This window comes from Vicugna pacos, chromosome 20 (genome assembly GCF_048564905.1).
Source record: "Vicugna pacos chromosome 20, VicPac4, whole genome shotgun sequence".
NCBI classification, from domain to species: domain Eukaryota; kingdom Metazoa; phylum Chordata; class Mammalia; order Artiodactyla; family Camelidae; genus Vicugna; species Vicugna pacos.
In genome coordinates this window covers 10,810,812-10,827,924 of record NC_133006.1, presented here as the reverse complement: position 1 = coordinate 10,827,924, position 17,113 = coordinate 10,810,812, and the positions used below count along the sequence as shown (strand labels likewise).

General features: G+C 39.8%; 2 protein-coding genes across 2 annotated transcripts in view; one reads left to right on the top strand and one right to left on the bottom strand.

Annotated features, from left to right (window-relative positions):
* The window catches only part of C20H6orf141 (chromosome 20 C6orf141 homolog), a 138,746-nt gene extending 134,413 nt beyond the window's left edge, over positions 1-4,333 (top strand). Inside the window, exon 5 of the mRNA XM_072944839.1 lies at positions 3,832-4,333. The gene's annotated coding sequence lies outside the window, so the exon portion shown is untranslated. The remainder of the gene's footprint in view (positions 1-3,831) is intronic.
* A 969-nt stretch (positions 4,334-5,302) lies between these two features.
* Positions 5,303-6,977, bottom strand: PGK2 (phosphoglycerate kinase 2). Its single transcript, XM_006201921.3, has one exon. The coding sequence runs from the start codon at positions 6,846-6,848 to the stop codon at positions 5,595-5,597; it is 1,254 nt and encodes a 417-aa protein (XP_006201983.2). The 5' UTR covers positions 6,849-6,977; the 3' UTR covers positions 5,303-5,594.
* Between the last annotated feature and the right edge of the window lie 10,136 nt (positions 6,978-17,113).

Here is a 17,113-nt window from a genome sequence, read left to right as displayed (position 1 = left end):
TCCTACTGAAAAAAAATTTTTTTGGCCTATGGTTTTAATCAAGGAAAAATTACTATGAATATTGGATGTACAGTGATTTATTTCCATAAGAGAAAGTTTTCCATATTTCCATCAGAGAAAACATCAGGGGCAATCATGGGATGCCAGCTCAGTTCAATGTATGATATTATTGACTGTGTTCCCTTTGCAGCCATTACATTCCTGTCACTTATTAATTTTGTAGCTGGAAGTCTGTACCTCTAAATCCCCTTCACCTCGTTTATCAGTCTCTCCAACCCCTCCCTTCCGGCAACCACTGGTTTGTTCTCTGTATCTATGAGTCTGTTTCTGCTTTGTTTTGTTTGTTCATTTGTTTTGTTTCTTAGATTCCACATATGACTGAAATCGTACAACATTTGGCTTTCTCTGTCTGACTTATTTCACTTAGTATAAAACACCTTCTAGGTTCATCCATGTTGTTGCAAATGGCAAGATTTCATTCTTTTTTACGGCTGAGGAGTATTCCATTATATATGTATGTATGTATGTATGTATGTATGTATCTATCTATCTATCTATCTATCTATCTAAATATCTAAATATCTATCTATCTATCCATCTATCCATCTATCTATCTATCTAAATATCTATCTATCTATCTATCCATCTATCCATCCATCCATCCATCCATCCATCCTGTATATCTATCTGTCTATCTATCTATCTATCTATATCTGTATGTCACATCTTCTTTATCCAGTCATCTATTGATGGACACTTGGGTTCCATCAGTATCTTGCCTATTGTAAATAATGCTGCAATGATTATAGTGGGATATCTATCTATCTATCTATCTATCTATCTATCTTCAAATTAGTCCTCTTCATTTTCTTGGCATAAATATTCAGAAGTGGAATTGTTGGGTCATATGGTGGTTCTATTTTCAGTTTTTCGAGGCACCTCCAATACTGTTTTCCATAGTAGCTACACCAGTTTACATTCCCACCAGCAATAAACAAGGATCCCTTTTCTCCACATCTTCATCAATACTTGTTTCTCGTCTTTCTGATAATTGTTGTTCTGACAGGTGTCAGGTGGTATCTTGCTGTGGTTCAATTTGCATGTATCTCTTTTTATAATTTTTGCTGGCTTATTTTCAACCCTCATATAATTGCCTTAACTCCTGTTAACTCCTTTCATTTTTCTCCCCCCGTGAAGCTGGTTGTCTGTTATTCTTTACTTTTGGGTAACTCATGTATAAAAGCATGACCTCCCTGGATCTTCCTCATACAGTAAAACTTTAATAGTTTCCTCTTTTTGATGTTGTCATAAATCAACCTTTTCATTATTCTTCCTCTTAGTAATGGTTTTAATCGGTCCTATGATCGCTCGGCCAGAGAGTACACTGTCCTTGTTCCTTATAAGCTAGAGATGATCATATTACTAAGTTCAGGACAAAGGGATGTAAGCAAAATTGATACATGTGGTTTCACTTCTTTTCCTTAAAGACACGATGCTCGCTCTGGATTCCTCTTTCCCTGTCCAGTTAAATGGAACATACCAACAGTTGAATTGGTCTTCCCACTCCTAGAGATGGAAGCCAAGTGCAGAGGACAGCGGAACCTGAGTCCTTGGGCGAGCTCAAGGACAGACGGCTACTTACCCATAATGACTGGGGAAGGTCGCAGGAGAAGCAAATGAATTCCCATGTTGACACTGTGGGCTGGAGACTTCTTTGTTGTGAGGGTTGTCCTGCATATTGTAGGATTTTTTTTTTTTTGTAGCATCCTTGGTTGCAGGATGCCCACAGCACTGCCACCTGTCCCAGCTGTGACAAACAAAAATGTCTCATTCTTTGGCAAATGTCCCCTATGGGGAGAAACTGTCCCCTGTTGAGAACCCCTAGTCTATAGACCAACTGGGTTAGAAATTGTTACCTGGAAGTGGGACCCTGCCTTAATAAACCCCATAAAATACAGCATTCATGGAGGGGTCAGGGAGGGGGGAGTGAGGAAAGCAACGTGAAGGGCTGGAAGTAGGGGTCCTTTTTCTGCTGGGGCGTTTGGCAAAACTGTTGCCTGTGGTACCCAGGAGACAGAACACATTCCTGCAGAGCAAGTGTAGTGACAGTGTAGGGAAAGTGTTTAGAAAGAGGCAGAATGTCACTATGCTTTCGTGGTTACATGTGGTTTTAAGCAAAAAATGAGCACAGCCAGGAAATCCAGCAATCTGCCTGATGCCTGCATCCTAAATTGGCTAACAGACCGGGCAAGGTGAGGGAGGCCAGGAAGCCCTGAGAGCAGAGCTGAGAAAGCCAGCTGCCTCAGCACCGCAGAGAGCTGGAGGGAGGCTCTCTCTCATGGTTTTGCTCAAAGGCCCTCCGTTCGGACTTTTCAGACGAAGAAATGAGAAGGCCACAGACAAAGACATGATTACAGATGTTGCCTTCCTGCCCCTGCCTGCATTTGCTTTTCTTTTCTTTTCTTTTTTGCTTTAGTGTCAACAACTTTTATTATCATTTACGTATTTCTTAGAAAAGGGAATGTAGCAGTCTGGTCAGGGTTAGATTAAAAATTGCATGTTTATGAGAAAAAAAAGAGAGAAGGGTGTATAGCTCATCGGTAGGGTGTGTGGTTAGCACGCGTGAGGTTGAGGTCCTCAGTTCGATCCCCAGTATCCCTGTTAAAAAGAAAGAGACAAATAAATAGATAAATAAATAAGCCAAATTACCTCCCCCCTCAAAAAAATGCGGGTTTGCCCACATTCCTCCATCTACATCTGGGGCAGGCACCCCAACCCCGCCGCCTGCCCCGCCCGGGCCCGATTTCAGGTGCAGCAGCTGCACTTTTCTGACGCCCCTTCACAGACACAGCCCTGGGCCCACTCGGCCCCGCCCCCAGGGCAGCAGGACCAGCCATGCTTCTCGCGGGAGGTGCATCTGGAGACTTTGCAGGAGCAGCCGGTAGAGCAGGAGGAGCCGAGGTGAGGCCGGGGGTCCAGGGAGAGTGGAGATTTACTTGCCTGGTGGGAGGCATGTTGGAGCCCAGGAGCAGGCGGCATGCTCAGTTGATAGTCAAGAGGTGGCCGTTACTCACTCTTTAAAGGAGGGAGAGGAAAGTGCACCCAGCAAAGACACCAGTTAATTAAAAGCAAGAGTCAAAGGATGGACTAACTGAAAAATTGTGCTCTACACTGGAATTTGACACAACATTGTAAAATGACTATCACTCAATAAAAAAAAATGTAAAAAACAAAGAGTCAAAGGATGGAGAACTATAGCTAGAAGAGGTCTTGGGGTGAAATTCTTTCACGTGGAATTACACAGATTGGAAATCTTGATTCTTGAAAAATCACTAGTCTGGATTTCAGAGGCTTTTAATTGTGTGATATATAAAGAGATCCTTGGTTTCTTAATCTGCACCAGCAAGGCGGGAGCTGGGGCGGCTACACCATGGCCTGATGTGGCCCAGCTCTCCAACGCCTGCTTCAGAAGAGGGCACGGAAGATCAGGAAACCAGAGACTTTCCCAGATGGCCAAGCGTGGTCCAAAAAAGGACAACGAATAAGAAACTTCCTCTCAAAGAAGAAAATCAGTATCTAACCAAGGAAATTCTTCTACCATCAGGCCAATGAGTTCTCAAAATCTTAATCCAGCATGATTTATTTCACAATAGTAATGAACCCATGAATTTTTGAGGTGAGGATTTTTATTGGAGTGGTTCTATTTCTTTTCCACCATGGTATATTGGGTGTGTCTGGAGAGGGGTTTTGGAGGCATGAGAAAAATAAATGACTATTTTTTTTTTCTTTTTTGGCTCACTGGACTGTTGGACTCCCCACTGGATCACATAGAAGAAATTGCACATCACCCAGAGATACTCAGTTTTGAGTGGGATGCAGTCATGGAACAAGACATTCAGTTGTACCTGTTGGAGAAGCCATGTTTTCTCTATACAGGAAGAAGGACGCACAGATACTTGTACACGGATAGTTGCGCGGCCAGAGTGCCAGGCTGTCAGAAACCATGACTTTCCCCCCAGTATTTACCCCCCACTGACTTCCTCTTAGTAACAGAATCTATTGATTTTTAGTTGAATACAAGGTATCCACCTAGAGAGAATACATTTCCAAGACTCCTTTGGAGGAAAGGATTTATCACACAACTCATAGCCAGCAGACCGAATGAAAAAAACTTCCTGAACCTTTTGGGTCCTCTATTTAAAAGGAATACATTGCCTTGTACTAACTTGCCCTTTGGGCTGTCTATCATATAATAAAAACTCCGACAGACACTGCAGACACATGGACCCCCCACCCCAACCCCCGCCTTATTGAGAGTAACTGTGTTTCACAAGTTTGGTTGCCTAGATGACTTCATGGAGAAGAGGACACCTGTTTGCCCTAGACTTCTATGCAAAGAGTACCATGCTCCAATCTTGTTTCAACTACTGGAATTTTGGTTTTTCTCGTTTAAATCTGTACCTTAACTCCCACATCCTGCCTAGGATGACTGTGGCATTATTAATATCGTCCTTAGAAATATGCCAAAGTTTCAGGTGTATTAAGAATAAAATTTTCAACTATGTTATTCGGGATGCTGAACACACAGAATGGTTCTGGGGCTATGAGACATAGGCTGTCACAGCTGGCATGAATTATTCTTCATTTTCACTCTTTATTAACAGCATTGCCCTAGACCAGCTCTTTGTCTACAGAATTTGGCAAAATCTTCTCTAATAAGAGCTTTCATCTCTTACATTTCTTAGTATTTTATTATTCTATTATATAATACAGAAGAGTTTTTATATATCTATTTTTCCCATGAGTAAACTATGTATATATATATATATTTTTTAATGTATCTCAAAAACCCACTTTTAAGATTTAACAGTTACATTATCTATTTATTAAATATCTGCTTTAAAAATAAAGCAATTACTTTGAAAACTGGATTTAATTTGTGGCTCCCTTTCTAACAGACACATGTGTGTATTCTTGTATATCCACACCCACGGAAATAATTTCTTCCATGAATTTCATTTCTTTCCTTTTTTTTTTCCACTTCCCAGGCTTAATAAGTATCTTTTATTTCTCTTCTTTCTTAACTTACTAAAATTTTCCTCTTTGCAGAGCTTTCATGGTACCTGTGAGTTCTTAAATGTAGTTATTTTTCTCAGCATACTTGGGCACTTTCATTGTGTAATAATGTGCAGTTTCCTCCCCACCCTTTCACAACAATTTTGTTTTGCCTTGTTTCCATGTTTCAAGTAGTGAAACAATAATAAAGCTGGTGTAAAATTAAAAGAGTGAGAGAGAGAGAAAATCAGCTTATTCAACTCATTTTAATAGGCAACTCACTTTCTACCATCACATCACAACAGTGAAGTTCAAATGAGATCGTGACGAGAACAGGCAAATGCATGACCCCAGGACTAAAATGAGCTGCATTGCTGTGCTGATGCTCCGAGTTCCTGGTGGCCCATCCCTTGGTCATTGCCCAGGTCTTGATTTAGGGGTAGATTTTAACAAAGATCAAGTTGAGATGTGGAAGCACTAAGTTGACTCAAAGTCTGTGGACCTCTGTTCTCTAACAGTAGGAAGGGGCACGTGGTCAGCTACAGGCTGCTGAGGGCCTCTACTCCGGGGAGGGCTTTGCCTTCCAGCAGCTCTAGACTGGCACCTCCCCCAGTGCTCACGTGACTGACTTTATCTTCAGTGTTCCATTTGGCACAGCAAGTAGCCGTGTCTCCACCTCCTATGATGGTGACACAGCCCTTGGAAGTGGCTTTCACAATTTCATCCATGAGGGCTTTGGTTCCCTTAGCAAAAGCATCCCATTCAAAGACCCCTAAAGGTCCGTTCCACACAATCAGCTTGGCTCGGGCCACAACCTGAGCATACTTCTTGTTGGTCTCAGGACCACAGTCCAAAGCCATCCAGCCGGCAGGTATACCTGATGCCACCGTGGCTTGGCCAACCTTAGCGTTCTCCTCAAATTTGTCGGCAGTGATAAAGTCAACAGGAAAGGTAATGTTCACACCGTTCTTCTCAGCTTTGGCCATGATATCTTTGACAATCTTGGCTCCCTCTTCATCGAATAGGGAAGCACCGATCTCCATGTTGTTGAGTACCTTCAGGAAGGTGTAAGCCATTCCGCCACCAATAATCATCTCATTGACCTTGTCCAGCATGTTTCTGATGAGTTGGATCTTGTCTGCCACTTTGGCTCCACCAAGTATAGCCAGAAAGGGTCTCTCTGGGTTTTCCAAGGCTTTGGCAAAGTAATCCAGCTCCTTTTTCATCAGGAATCCAGAAGCCTTCTGGGGCAAATTCACTCCCACCATGGAACTGTGGGGTCGGTGGGCCGTGCCAAAAGCGTCGTTGATATACACATCCCCTAGCTTGGAGAGTGATGTCCGGAAGGCTTCTATTTTATCTGGCTCCGCTTTAAGCTTATTTCCAGAAGGGTCTTGGCCCTTCCCTTCTTCTTCCACATGAAAGCGCAGGTTCTCCAGCAGGATGACTGAGCCAGTCGCCGGGCTGGCACAAGCTTTCTCCACTTCCGGGCCTACACAGTCCTTCAGGAACAGAACGTCCCTGCCCAGCAAGGATTTGAGCTCAGCAGCAACCGGCTCCAAGGAGTACTTGTCAGGCATCGCAACACCATCAGGTCTACCTAAATGACTCATGAGAACTACTGACCTGGCTCCATTATCCAGGCAGTATCTGATGCTTGGGAGGGAAGCCTTGATTCTTTGGTTGTTTGTAATCTGGTTCTTCTTCATGGGCACGTTTAAGTCTACTCTCATGATGACTCGTTTCCCTTTAACATCCAGTTTGTCCAACGTTAACTTCCTAGAAAGAGACATCTTGGCAATATGAAGACAAGCTAATACATAGAGACTGATGTTGAGGAGAGCCGCTTTACTGCTGCTGGGATGCTGTGTGGGTGGTGGTTTTAACGCCCTTCCCTTTGGCCCGCCCCCTTTCCCCCCCAGCACCGAGTCTCCCAACGCCGCAGCGTCGGGCTAGGGAAAGGAAACCTGGCTCAGCGATTGGTCAATGGTCCTGTCAATCTGGATTCGGAGCGTGTTGCGTGGTGCCGATTCTAACAGCCAGCTTTGAAGGTGAGCCCAGTGGTAACTGGCAGCGTGGGGTGGCAGTTGAAGAGGTGAAGAAATCCTGGAATAAGAACAATCCTGAGGTCTAATCCTCCCGCTGGTTCTTCTCCACATCTCTTTTATCACTTGCTTTTATTCTCAAAAAACAAAAACAAACAAAAATCATGCCCCCCTCACCCATGGCAAATCCTAATTATATTGAGCTATAAAAACCATGCTGCATTGCCAAATAAAAGAAAAAATTGGAAATAATGGGTCTGTGAAACCTTGTTTATTCAAGACAACATAGTATGCTTCTGTGTTGTTTTTTTTTTTTCTCGTCTGGACAAATAGTTTTGTTAGGAGCATGGCTAAGTGTTACCCTTTGCTTTAGGTATAGTCTAGGGCAGGGTTTTCATTACCTTGCTTCTTCCACTCTCAGACTACCATGAGACAATGTTTGGTGGCTTCTTTAGAAGAATCCAATGAGATCAGAGCCAGGAGAGTATCGTATCAGTAAGGCACTCACGGTAATGGAGATGTTTCTTTCAGATTAGGATGTTTTTTATCTTTTCTCTCTGTTTCACTACCTGCATAACTTTTAAATTTAGCTCAAAGGAGGCATGGTTTTGTGAAGATGAAAATATCTGTTTGAATAGATAATGACTGAGGGATTTTATTTTTGGACAAAGAATATATGGCTGAACAATTCGTGATTAAGCCAGTTTCTGTAAGCTGAATGAACTAAACAGGCAGCCTGAAGGCTTGGGCAAAAATGTATCAGAGGATGGTTGTAATAATACAAAAGACAGGCAATAACAAGTGTTGACTAGGATTTGGAGAAATCAGAACCCTCACATATTGTTGGCACAGTCACTTTAGAAAACAGTCTGGTATTTCCTCAAAATATTAAACATGGAGTTACCGTCACACCCAGAAATTCCACTCCTAGAGATTTTTTTTTTGCAGTGACATCACTGCATTCTTATAGTGGCTAAGTTCCAAAATTCTGACAATAACAAATGCTGTCAAAGATGTATAGCAATAGAAAGTCTCATTTGTTGCTTTTGAGAATGAAGGATGCTGCAGCTGCTTGGAACCCAGTCTGGCAGTTTCTTGTAAATGTAAACATAGGTATATGACATGAGCTACAAATGTTACTCCCAAGTATTTACCCAAGTCCACAGAAGACTTGCATTCCTTCAGAATTCTGTATGCAGGTGTTTAGAGGAACTTCATTCACCATTGCCCCCAAAAGATTTTCTTCAACTGATGACATCCATATGACCGTGGTTACATCCATCCAATGGAATGCCCCAAAGTAAAAAGAAACAAGATATTTGCCAACACAAAGTCATGAATGCAACTTGAATCAATTTTGCTAACTCAAAGAAGCCAGGCACAAATGTTTGTAGAGACAGTATGATTCCATTCATACAGCTTTTGAGAAAAGGTGAAACTTAAAGTATGGAAAACATATCAGTGGTTGTCAAATGTTAGGGGAAGGTGGAGGAGATCAACTGTTATGGGTGTGCAAAGGGAGATTTTTAGAATATCACTTTTGTATTATGGCACTGGACTGGTGAATGTAAGATTTTGTGCATTTGTCAAAATCTGTGGAATTGTATATTATAGAAACTACACTTTAATAAATGCAAATTAAAAAATGAACCAGGATGCTGAGGAATCTCAGGAGGGAATGCAGACTCCGACAGATGTCTATATTATATTACAATATATGATGATAGATTGTATATTACAATATATGATATCACTGAAGATGATGAGGCAGGGGACAGATGACTAAAGTAACTTTGGAAAAGAGATTTCCATTTGGCAAGGCCAAAGATTAAAAAAAAACACTCAAAAGAACTATACCTAAATGTCATAAATGTACATAAATATGTACATAAGTGTACATTAATGTCACTTTGGAGCACCAGGCATGAGGTCTGTTTCTGGAGTAGTCAAAAGGGAGAGAAAGAAACAGTAATAAGTCAAGACTGAACCAATCATTTTCTTAGGCTGATTAGGGAAAGTCAAGTTTTGCTAATGATGCATATTCATTCCACTATAAATGAATAGCAGAAAATGTGTACCAAGAAATGGATAGATTTTATTAATACTTAGACACATTTTATTTTTTCATCATTTAACTTATTTTAAACCAGTATGGTTCTGCCACTGATAGCATGTCATAGATTTGTTTTTTCTCATTAGTGGCTTATACAACAGTGTATCTTGGATGAGATATAATTCAGTGGGCTGATGACATTCACTCACTCCAAGGTTACCATGCTTCAATACACTGTGCCTTGAAACACTTGAATTTTCCATGTTTTATTTGTGGTCGATGTTAGGGCGTAGCAGGGGTTTACATTTTAGAGGCAAGGATCGAGGTTCACAGTTGTTTGTCTGGGAGAGGATTCTAGCCAGTGTGTGTAGGGGACACACAAGGGGAGGCTTTGCTGCCACCTCCCTCCTTCTATCTTATGTGATGCTTCTCATCTCTAATCCCCAAAACTTACTTTCTAAACTTCCCTCTACAACAAAACTTGACTCTGCCTGTCAAATCCACTGCACCATGGCAGCGTTTATTTTTGAAAGGTTTTGTAACTATGCAACCTGCATTCCTTGGTCTACATACATTTGGAAAATTACTTTCTTCATATAAACAGAAAACTCAAAAGAAGTAACATATGAATGACAAGTGATCATTTAACCTCTAAATAATTAAATCATTTCTCTTCTTTCTTACGCTTAACACATGTCTTAATCGAATTGTTTTTACAAGACTCCTGGTACTATTTTAAACACTTGCTATAACATCAGGCACATTTCAGATACTCTTTGCTTTTTTTTTTTTGGCACAATTTAACTGCTTTGAAACCAGGATCTGGCATTGAGGACATTTCATAGTATTTATGTTTTCCTTTTTTATTTTTAGTGGCGTATGCAACACAATTGATGACATCTTTTACTAGATGAAGTCTACTAAAACACTAACATTTACTCCTAAGCCATCATGCTTTATCAGCCAATATATTGGAAAACCTGACTTCTCATTATAATATTATCAGAAGAGGTTGACAGTGATGAACAGAACTTTTTTTTTTAACGTTTTTTAGGGGTGAGTGTGATGTTTAGTAGTCGTGGTTATGGGAGAAAAGTCTAAACAGCGTGTCACAGGGACCCAGAAGGGGAGGTCTCCCTGCCATGTTCACCACTTTTACTCAAGTCACTGCATGCCTAGGTCAACCTGAAATGTGTGTTTTATTGTAGCAAATACTTACCTGTGTTTACATAGGTGTGTAGACGATGCTATCCTGCTGTTTTTCCTGCCCAGAAGATTTTTCAGACTTTTTTTGTGCAGATATCCATTCCCTAACTGCTTCTCCAGAAAGTCTTCTCCCCTGACCCTGATCCTTTCCTTTCTTTTTTTTAAACCACTTTATTGAGGTATGATTGACATCCAAAAAGCTGTGCATATTTGATGCACACAACTTGATGAGTTGGGAGATGAGTATACACTCGTGTGACCATCACCACAGTCTATGCTGTAAGCATGGCCATGGTCTCCATAGTTTCCTACCACTCTCTTTATGATTATTTTGTATGTGATTAGAACACAACATATCTATCTATGACCTTAGTGAATTTTTAAGTCTGCAGCATGGTGTTGTTAGCTACTGGCACGATGGTGTACAGTACATCTCTAGGACTTCTTTGTGTAACTGACCCTTTGTTCCCATTGACTAGTATCTCCCCTTTGCCCTCCTCACCCAGCTCCTGACAACTGCCATCTGCTCATAAATCTAGCAAGTCTTTCAATCACTGCTCAACTGGGTGTATTTCCCAGAGTAGTAATAACTCAATGGCGGGAAGAGCTCAATACAGGTTAGTAAATTTTGGAGACATTAAAAAAAGCCTTTGAAGTAAGTCACAAGATATGGATGTAACCTACTGTTTACTAAGAAGTTATTTAAATTTTTTTGTTCAGTTTAGTTTCATTTAACTTTTTCTGTTGACAATATACAGGAAATACATATTTCACTATGAAATGTACAGTGTTCTGTATGTTGAGGTGACAAAACCTATACTGAAATAAGTTAATTTAATCACTTGTTTTATAACCCCAATAGATTACTATCTCAGTAAATAGTATGCTTACTTTGTAGGAAGCAATTAATCTCCCTTTCAAAACTATTACACGTTTCTAAATTTTTTTTGCATTCTAAATGTTTTTAACGAGCACTTGGGATTGTTCTTAAAGATAAAGAAGGGATACTTATGTGCTTATAATATGTTAGTCATTGTAGAACTAGTTTCCGAAAGCTAAAAAATTACGCAATACATTGCAGTTATATGAGCAATGCATACCTGTTAATCTCCTACTTCATCTGCCTACTTTTCTGTTGACTTCCCTGTTTATCTGTCCTTTCCTATAACTTACTCCTATTTTACAAATACTAGGTACAATTTAGTTGGCACAATTTTTGTTTTTAAAATACGGACTATTGTTTGGTTAGTAAATGCAAAGGACAACAAGTAAACATATGGCCAACGTTAAATGGCTAAATTGCCCATGTCTCAAAGAGATATTCTTATAGGACTTTTGCATACAAATGACCAATCTTGTTATCAGTTATTGATTGAAGGCAGCCCTGCATAGAACAAACCTATGGTGTAAAGACTTAGATGGGAACTTCAATTTTATTAAAATGGGGGAACTAAGAATCATTAAAAATAAAGAAGATAAAACATTTCCAACTCAAACATATCCTAAGAGAAGACTGGTGTCTTGCTGAGGTTAAGAGGTGTTTTATTTTCCTCAAAGGGACTAAATTGTAGTCACCTTATAAAACAAGAAAATCGTGTTATAAAAAGACATTTGCTTCAAAGTGGTATTTCAGAAGTGACCTCTACAATTAAAATTTTAACCAAATGCTGTGTAGAAGCTAGAGGGTTCAAACTCATGTAACAGACTTATTTTTCTAAAGACACATTTACAATATTTAAAAAGTTTTGCTTTAAGAGTATTTTTATTGTAAGATGAAGTAAGGAATTGTTTAATCAAAAGTGGGAAACACCACCACAAGGCTGCATAATTGTCTTGCAATACTCAGGAGTCTCATTTTTCTGCTTGAGTTTTTATTTTTGGCAGAGCGCACAGCTTTTCATAGGAAACAGCAGAAGGTGATCGACGGCAGGCAATCGCTGAGTGTTCCAAAAACAAACTTTTTCATCATTCCACAGCTGACATTTCACCACAGTTGTGATGGAGCCAACAACAGCCTCGATAATGAAAACCATGTTATATAATTTTATAATGTTTTATCATTAAACAATTATATTCAACATCTTCAAACGTTTTGCACGATATATACCATATGGTTTCATGTATCACAACAAAGTGAAATTAGTCCAGTCTCATTACTTGGAATGTAAATATTACTTCATTGGAAGTGATTTCATATAGTCATAATTTCTATGTACATTTGAGAAACAGAAATAAAGAAAACATTGTATGTATTTAATTTACAAATATTAGTTGACTACAAACAAAACATAATTTAAAATATATGTGATGTGTTACATAAATGCAGTGTACACAAAGCCACGGCACCCAAAATAATATGGCTCTGTCACCTAAACAGACACATAGATCAGTGGAACAGGATAGAAAGCCCAAAAATGAACCCACACACTTATGATCAATTAATCTGTGGCAAAGGAGGCAAGAATATACAATGGAGAAAAAGACTGTCTCTTCAATAAGTGATGCTGGGAAAACTGGACAGCTACGTGAAAAAGAATGAAATGAGAACATTCTCTAACACCATATACAAAAATAAACTTAAAATGGATTAAAGATCTAAATGTAAGACTGGGAACCATAAAACTCCTAGAAGAGAACACAAGCAGAACACTCTATGACATGTCATGACAGTACTTTTTCTGGATCTGTCACCTAAGGCAAAGGAAACAAAAGGAAAAATAAACCAATGGGACTTAATTAAATTTAAAAGCTTTTGCACAGCAAAGGAAGCCATCAACAAAACAAAAAGACAACCTATAGAATGGAAGAAAATATTTGCAAATGATATGACTGATAAAGGTTTACTATTCAATATATATAAACAGCTCATACAACCCAACATCAAAAGAAAAATAACCTGATTAAGACAGGCAGAAGACCTGAATAGACACTTTTCCAAAGACATACACGTGACCAGCAGGTACACGAAAAGATGCTCGACATTGCTAACCATCAGAGAATGCAAATCAAAACTCCAATGAGATATCACCTCCCATCTGTCAGAATGGTTATCATCAAAAAGGCAATAACAAATGTTGGTGAGGATGCAAAAGTTTTTAATGTTTTCTTCTGTAGGGAGCACTAATGGCTTGTTGGAACACTAGCAATGAACACCTAATTTCTATGGTCAACATGTTGTTATAGATGAGATCGTTTTGAGCACCTAAAAACGCTCATTTAACGATATGGAAAAGTTGCACATGCCTCATTTCTCAACTATTGGTGTTCCAAAGCTAAAGAAATCCCCATGGTGGTGTTGTTAGGAGCAGGGATAACTGCATAGAGTGAGAAACTGTGCGCTATCTAGCTGCCCACCCCTTCATCCTTGAATCACTCCACAGATCTGTAATTTTGAGAACTTTGATTCTTTTTCCCTAATGATCAGCAGCTGGAATCTGAAAATCTGAATTTCCAAATTAAAAAAAAAAAGTTAAGGCTATGTGTTAAGTTACAGTCATTGTCAGTATTGTCACGAATGCAAACATAGATTAGATGACTTAATGTGCTCGTGCCAGTCACTTAATTCCTGAAGATCTTTGGGCACAAAGGTGGGTCATGGAGACGTATACCTACCTGGAATTTGCCACTCCTTCGCATTGTCCTCTGTCAACTCAAGATGTCTTGACAACATTCCGGTATTCTTTTTTTTTTTTTTTTGCAGGGTGGCGGTGGTGGGGTTACTAGGTTTATTTATTTATTTAATGGAGGTACTGGGGATTGAACCCATGCTAAGCACATGATCTACCACTGAGCTCTACCCTCCCTCCTGTCACTTTTTTTTTTTTTCATTCTGGTATTCCGTGCAGTGTCTCCTCTCCAGCTCCATAATGGGAGAGTTAAAAACCAAGCAGGTGGGCTTATTAAAATTTCTATGACAAGATTCTAGTTTGTTTCCTGAAAATCCAAGTCTATCAATATATTTAACTATGTAAGATACAATTTTAAATAATAAGATTGTTCAAGATTCTGGTTGAAAAGAAAGACACACATTTCAGTGGCATGGATCAGCCATTAAATTCACAAAATCAAAATGCGGTAATAACATTCAGATACACTTTCTTTGTAAAATGTACTGAAGAAGTAAAGGAAATGCTTTCCATAAATACAGACAGGATTGGGAATCCATCCCGGTCATTTACAAGCAGCTTTATCTTGGATATGCCTTTTAATCCCTTTGAATTTCAGTTCCTGCATTTATAAATGTGACTCATTATTCACTCCCAAAATTTGCTTCCAGGATTTAATGAGATACCCCATGCAATCCAACTGTGAAATGTTAAATCTTATCTGACATGGATAATTAATAAATGCCAGTGTGGATGAGAAGCAAGTACAGTGTTAGGCAAGTCAATTGAAAACTGTGACTAATAAAGATTAGTAACTAACACCACGTGCCAGGATTTGTTAGGCATTCTGTACCATTTCCTCTTAATTTATCTTCACAGCAACTCTAGAAGGGCGGTACTATGATCACCCCATTTGCACATGAGGAAACTGAGGCAGAGACAAATGATCAGGCAGAGCTATGTCAGCAACAGCTATTATAGCAGTAAGATAAAAGGCAGAGCCTCTTTATCAGAAAGGGTGGCACAAGCAATCTCCCCAAAACTCATCCTCTCATTGTGCGCGCACCCACTTAAAGGATTCCAGCTGTATGTGTGCAACACATTGCCAACAGAAAGTATAATTATTTTTCGATAGGCTTTTTTTTTGTGAATAATTTAACTACTCTTTAGAGTCACTTTTGGAAGGCAAACTAGCTTAGATTTTCAGTATTTCCCTTGAAAGGAAAAGAAATGGAGCAATTATGTGTCTATATTGCCATCTGCTGGTTGTTTCCTAGAATTACCCTTCATGTTAATGAATTTGCACAGCCCTGGGATGAATTCAGTAACTTGCTTGCCTGGCACTAAGAACATGGTTTGTGGGTTTTGATTTATTCATTCACATAAATAAACGATTTTGTCATGGCTTTATCTAACTGAATGACTAGATATTACAGCACACATTACATTAGGGTAGAGGGTCTCCCAGCTGTGGGAATATCATTAGAATCATTAGTAAAGAAATCTTGCCTATTGTGAGCAGGTTATTGAATGAACAGGACTGGAACTTAACTGCCTGACTCACAGGTGATTGAGTGGATGCAGTGGTGCACGTTCCAGGTCCCTTTCTGCAGTGAAGAACTTAGTCTCCCAGCAGCTGGGAGTCCTCCCACGGGCCGCTCTGCTCCCTGCCCTCTATAAAAATTGCTTTCACCCACGAGCATGAGCATGCCCTCTTCTCTGGGGCAACCCACACTGGTACATGTGGGAACTCTACATACCCTGCCGGCAACACTCGATGTATACAGTTTGCAGGTCAGTCCTCTTTGAGGAAGCTCTCCAGGACTTTACCTCTGGTAAATGTTTGGTAAGATGTTCCTTTATTTGTGATACATCTCTGGTTAAAATCACAAGAGCATATTCACTGTTTCTGCATCAAAACTGTGAATTCTGGCTTGAACAAATGATTCTCTTTAATCAAGTCCTAACCCTATACACTGAATTCCTTCCTTCCTTCCTTCCTTCCTTCCTTCCTTCCTTCCTTCCTTCCTTCCTTCCTTCCTTCCTTCCTTCCTTCCTTCCTTCCTTCCTTTTCTTTCCTTCCATTTCTTTTCTTTCTTTTCCTTTTTTCTTTTCTTTTCTTTCCTTCCTTCCTTTCTTTTTCTTTCTTTCTTTCTCTTTCTTTCTTCCTTCCTTCCTTTCTTCCTCCCTCTCTCTCCCTTTCTCTTTCTCCCTCCCTCCCTCTTCTTTCTTTCTCCCTCCCTCCCTCTTCTTTCTTTCTCTCTCTCTTTCTTTCTTTCTTTCTTTCTCTTTCTTTCTTTCTTCCTTCCTTCCTTTCTTTCTTTCTCTCTCTCTCTCTTTCTTTCTTTCTTTCTTTCTTTCTTTCTTTCTTTCTTTCTTTCTTTCTTTCTTTCTTTCTTTCTTTCTTTCTTTCTTTCTTTCTTTCTTTCTTTCTTTCTCTCTTTCTCTCTCTCTCTCTCCCCCCCCCTCCCTCTCTCTCCCTCTCTCTCTCTTTCTTTTTCTCTCTCTTTCTTGCAGGGGGAGGTGGAATTCTCTGCCTGGCAGTTGTGTCTGTCTTTCCACTCTCATTCTTGTTCTTTAAACATGTTGCTGTTAATTCTATTCATTCATTTCCAGGCATATCCTATGGGACAGTTCAACAGTCCCTTTGACATGTTACTTAGTTTTACAAATATATTTAATCTGCCATCTTGTTGATCTCTTATACCTTGGCACCTTGGCACTCTTTTTTTCTTTTTCTTTTTCTTTTTCTTTTTCTTTTTCTTTTCCTTTTTAGCACTTAGCCTGCTCATACAGCAGGTTTATAGTGGAAAGACAATCTCTCTCTCTTTCGTTTTATGGGATACAAGGGAACTGAGAAATAGGTTTGCCAATGTTTATCTGGCTGCTTCCCTGTCTCAGAATCTGGACATCTTCATTCTCAGAGTTTCCCTGACTGTTGAAGACAGCTATGCAATGCCTCTTGTTAAACAAAAATAACTTGTTAAAGTTTGCTACACTGACGATAGTGACTGGCAGCCTCAGCCTCAGCTGGAGGCTTGGACTGGTCTCCATCCCAGACCTCCTGAATCAGATCTTAGACAGTGGGGCCCGGGGACCTGTGCTTTACCAAGTTCTTCAGCTGATTCTTAAGCACGCTCAAGTTTGAG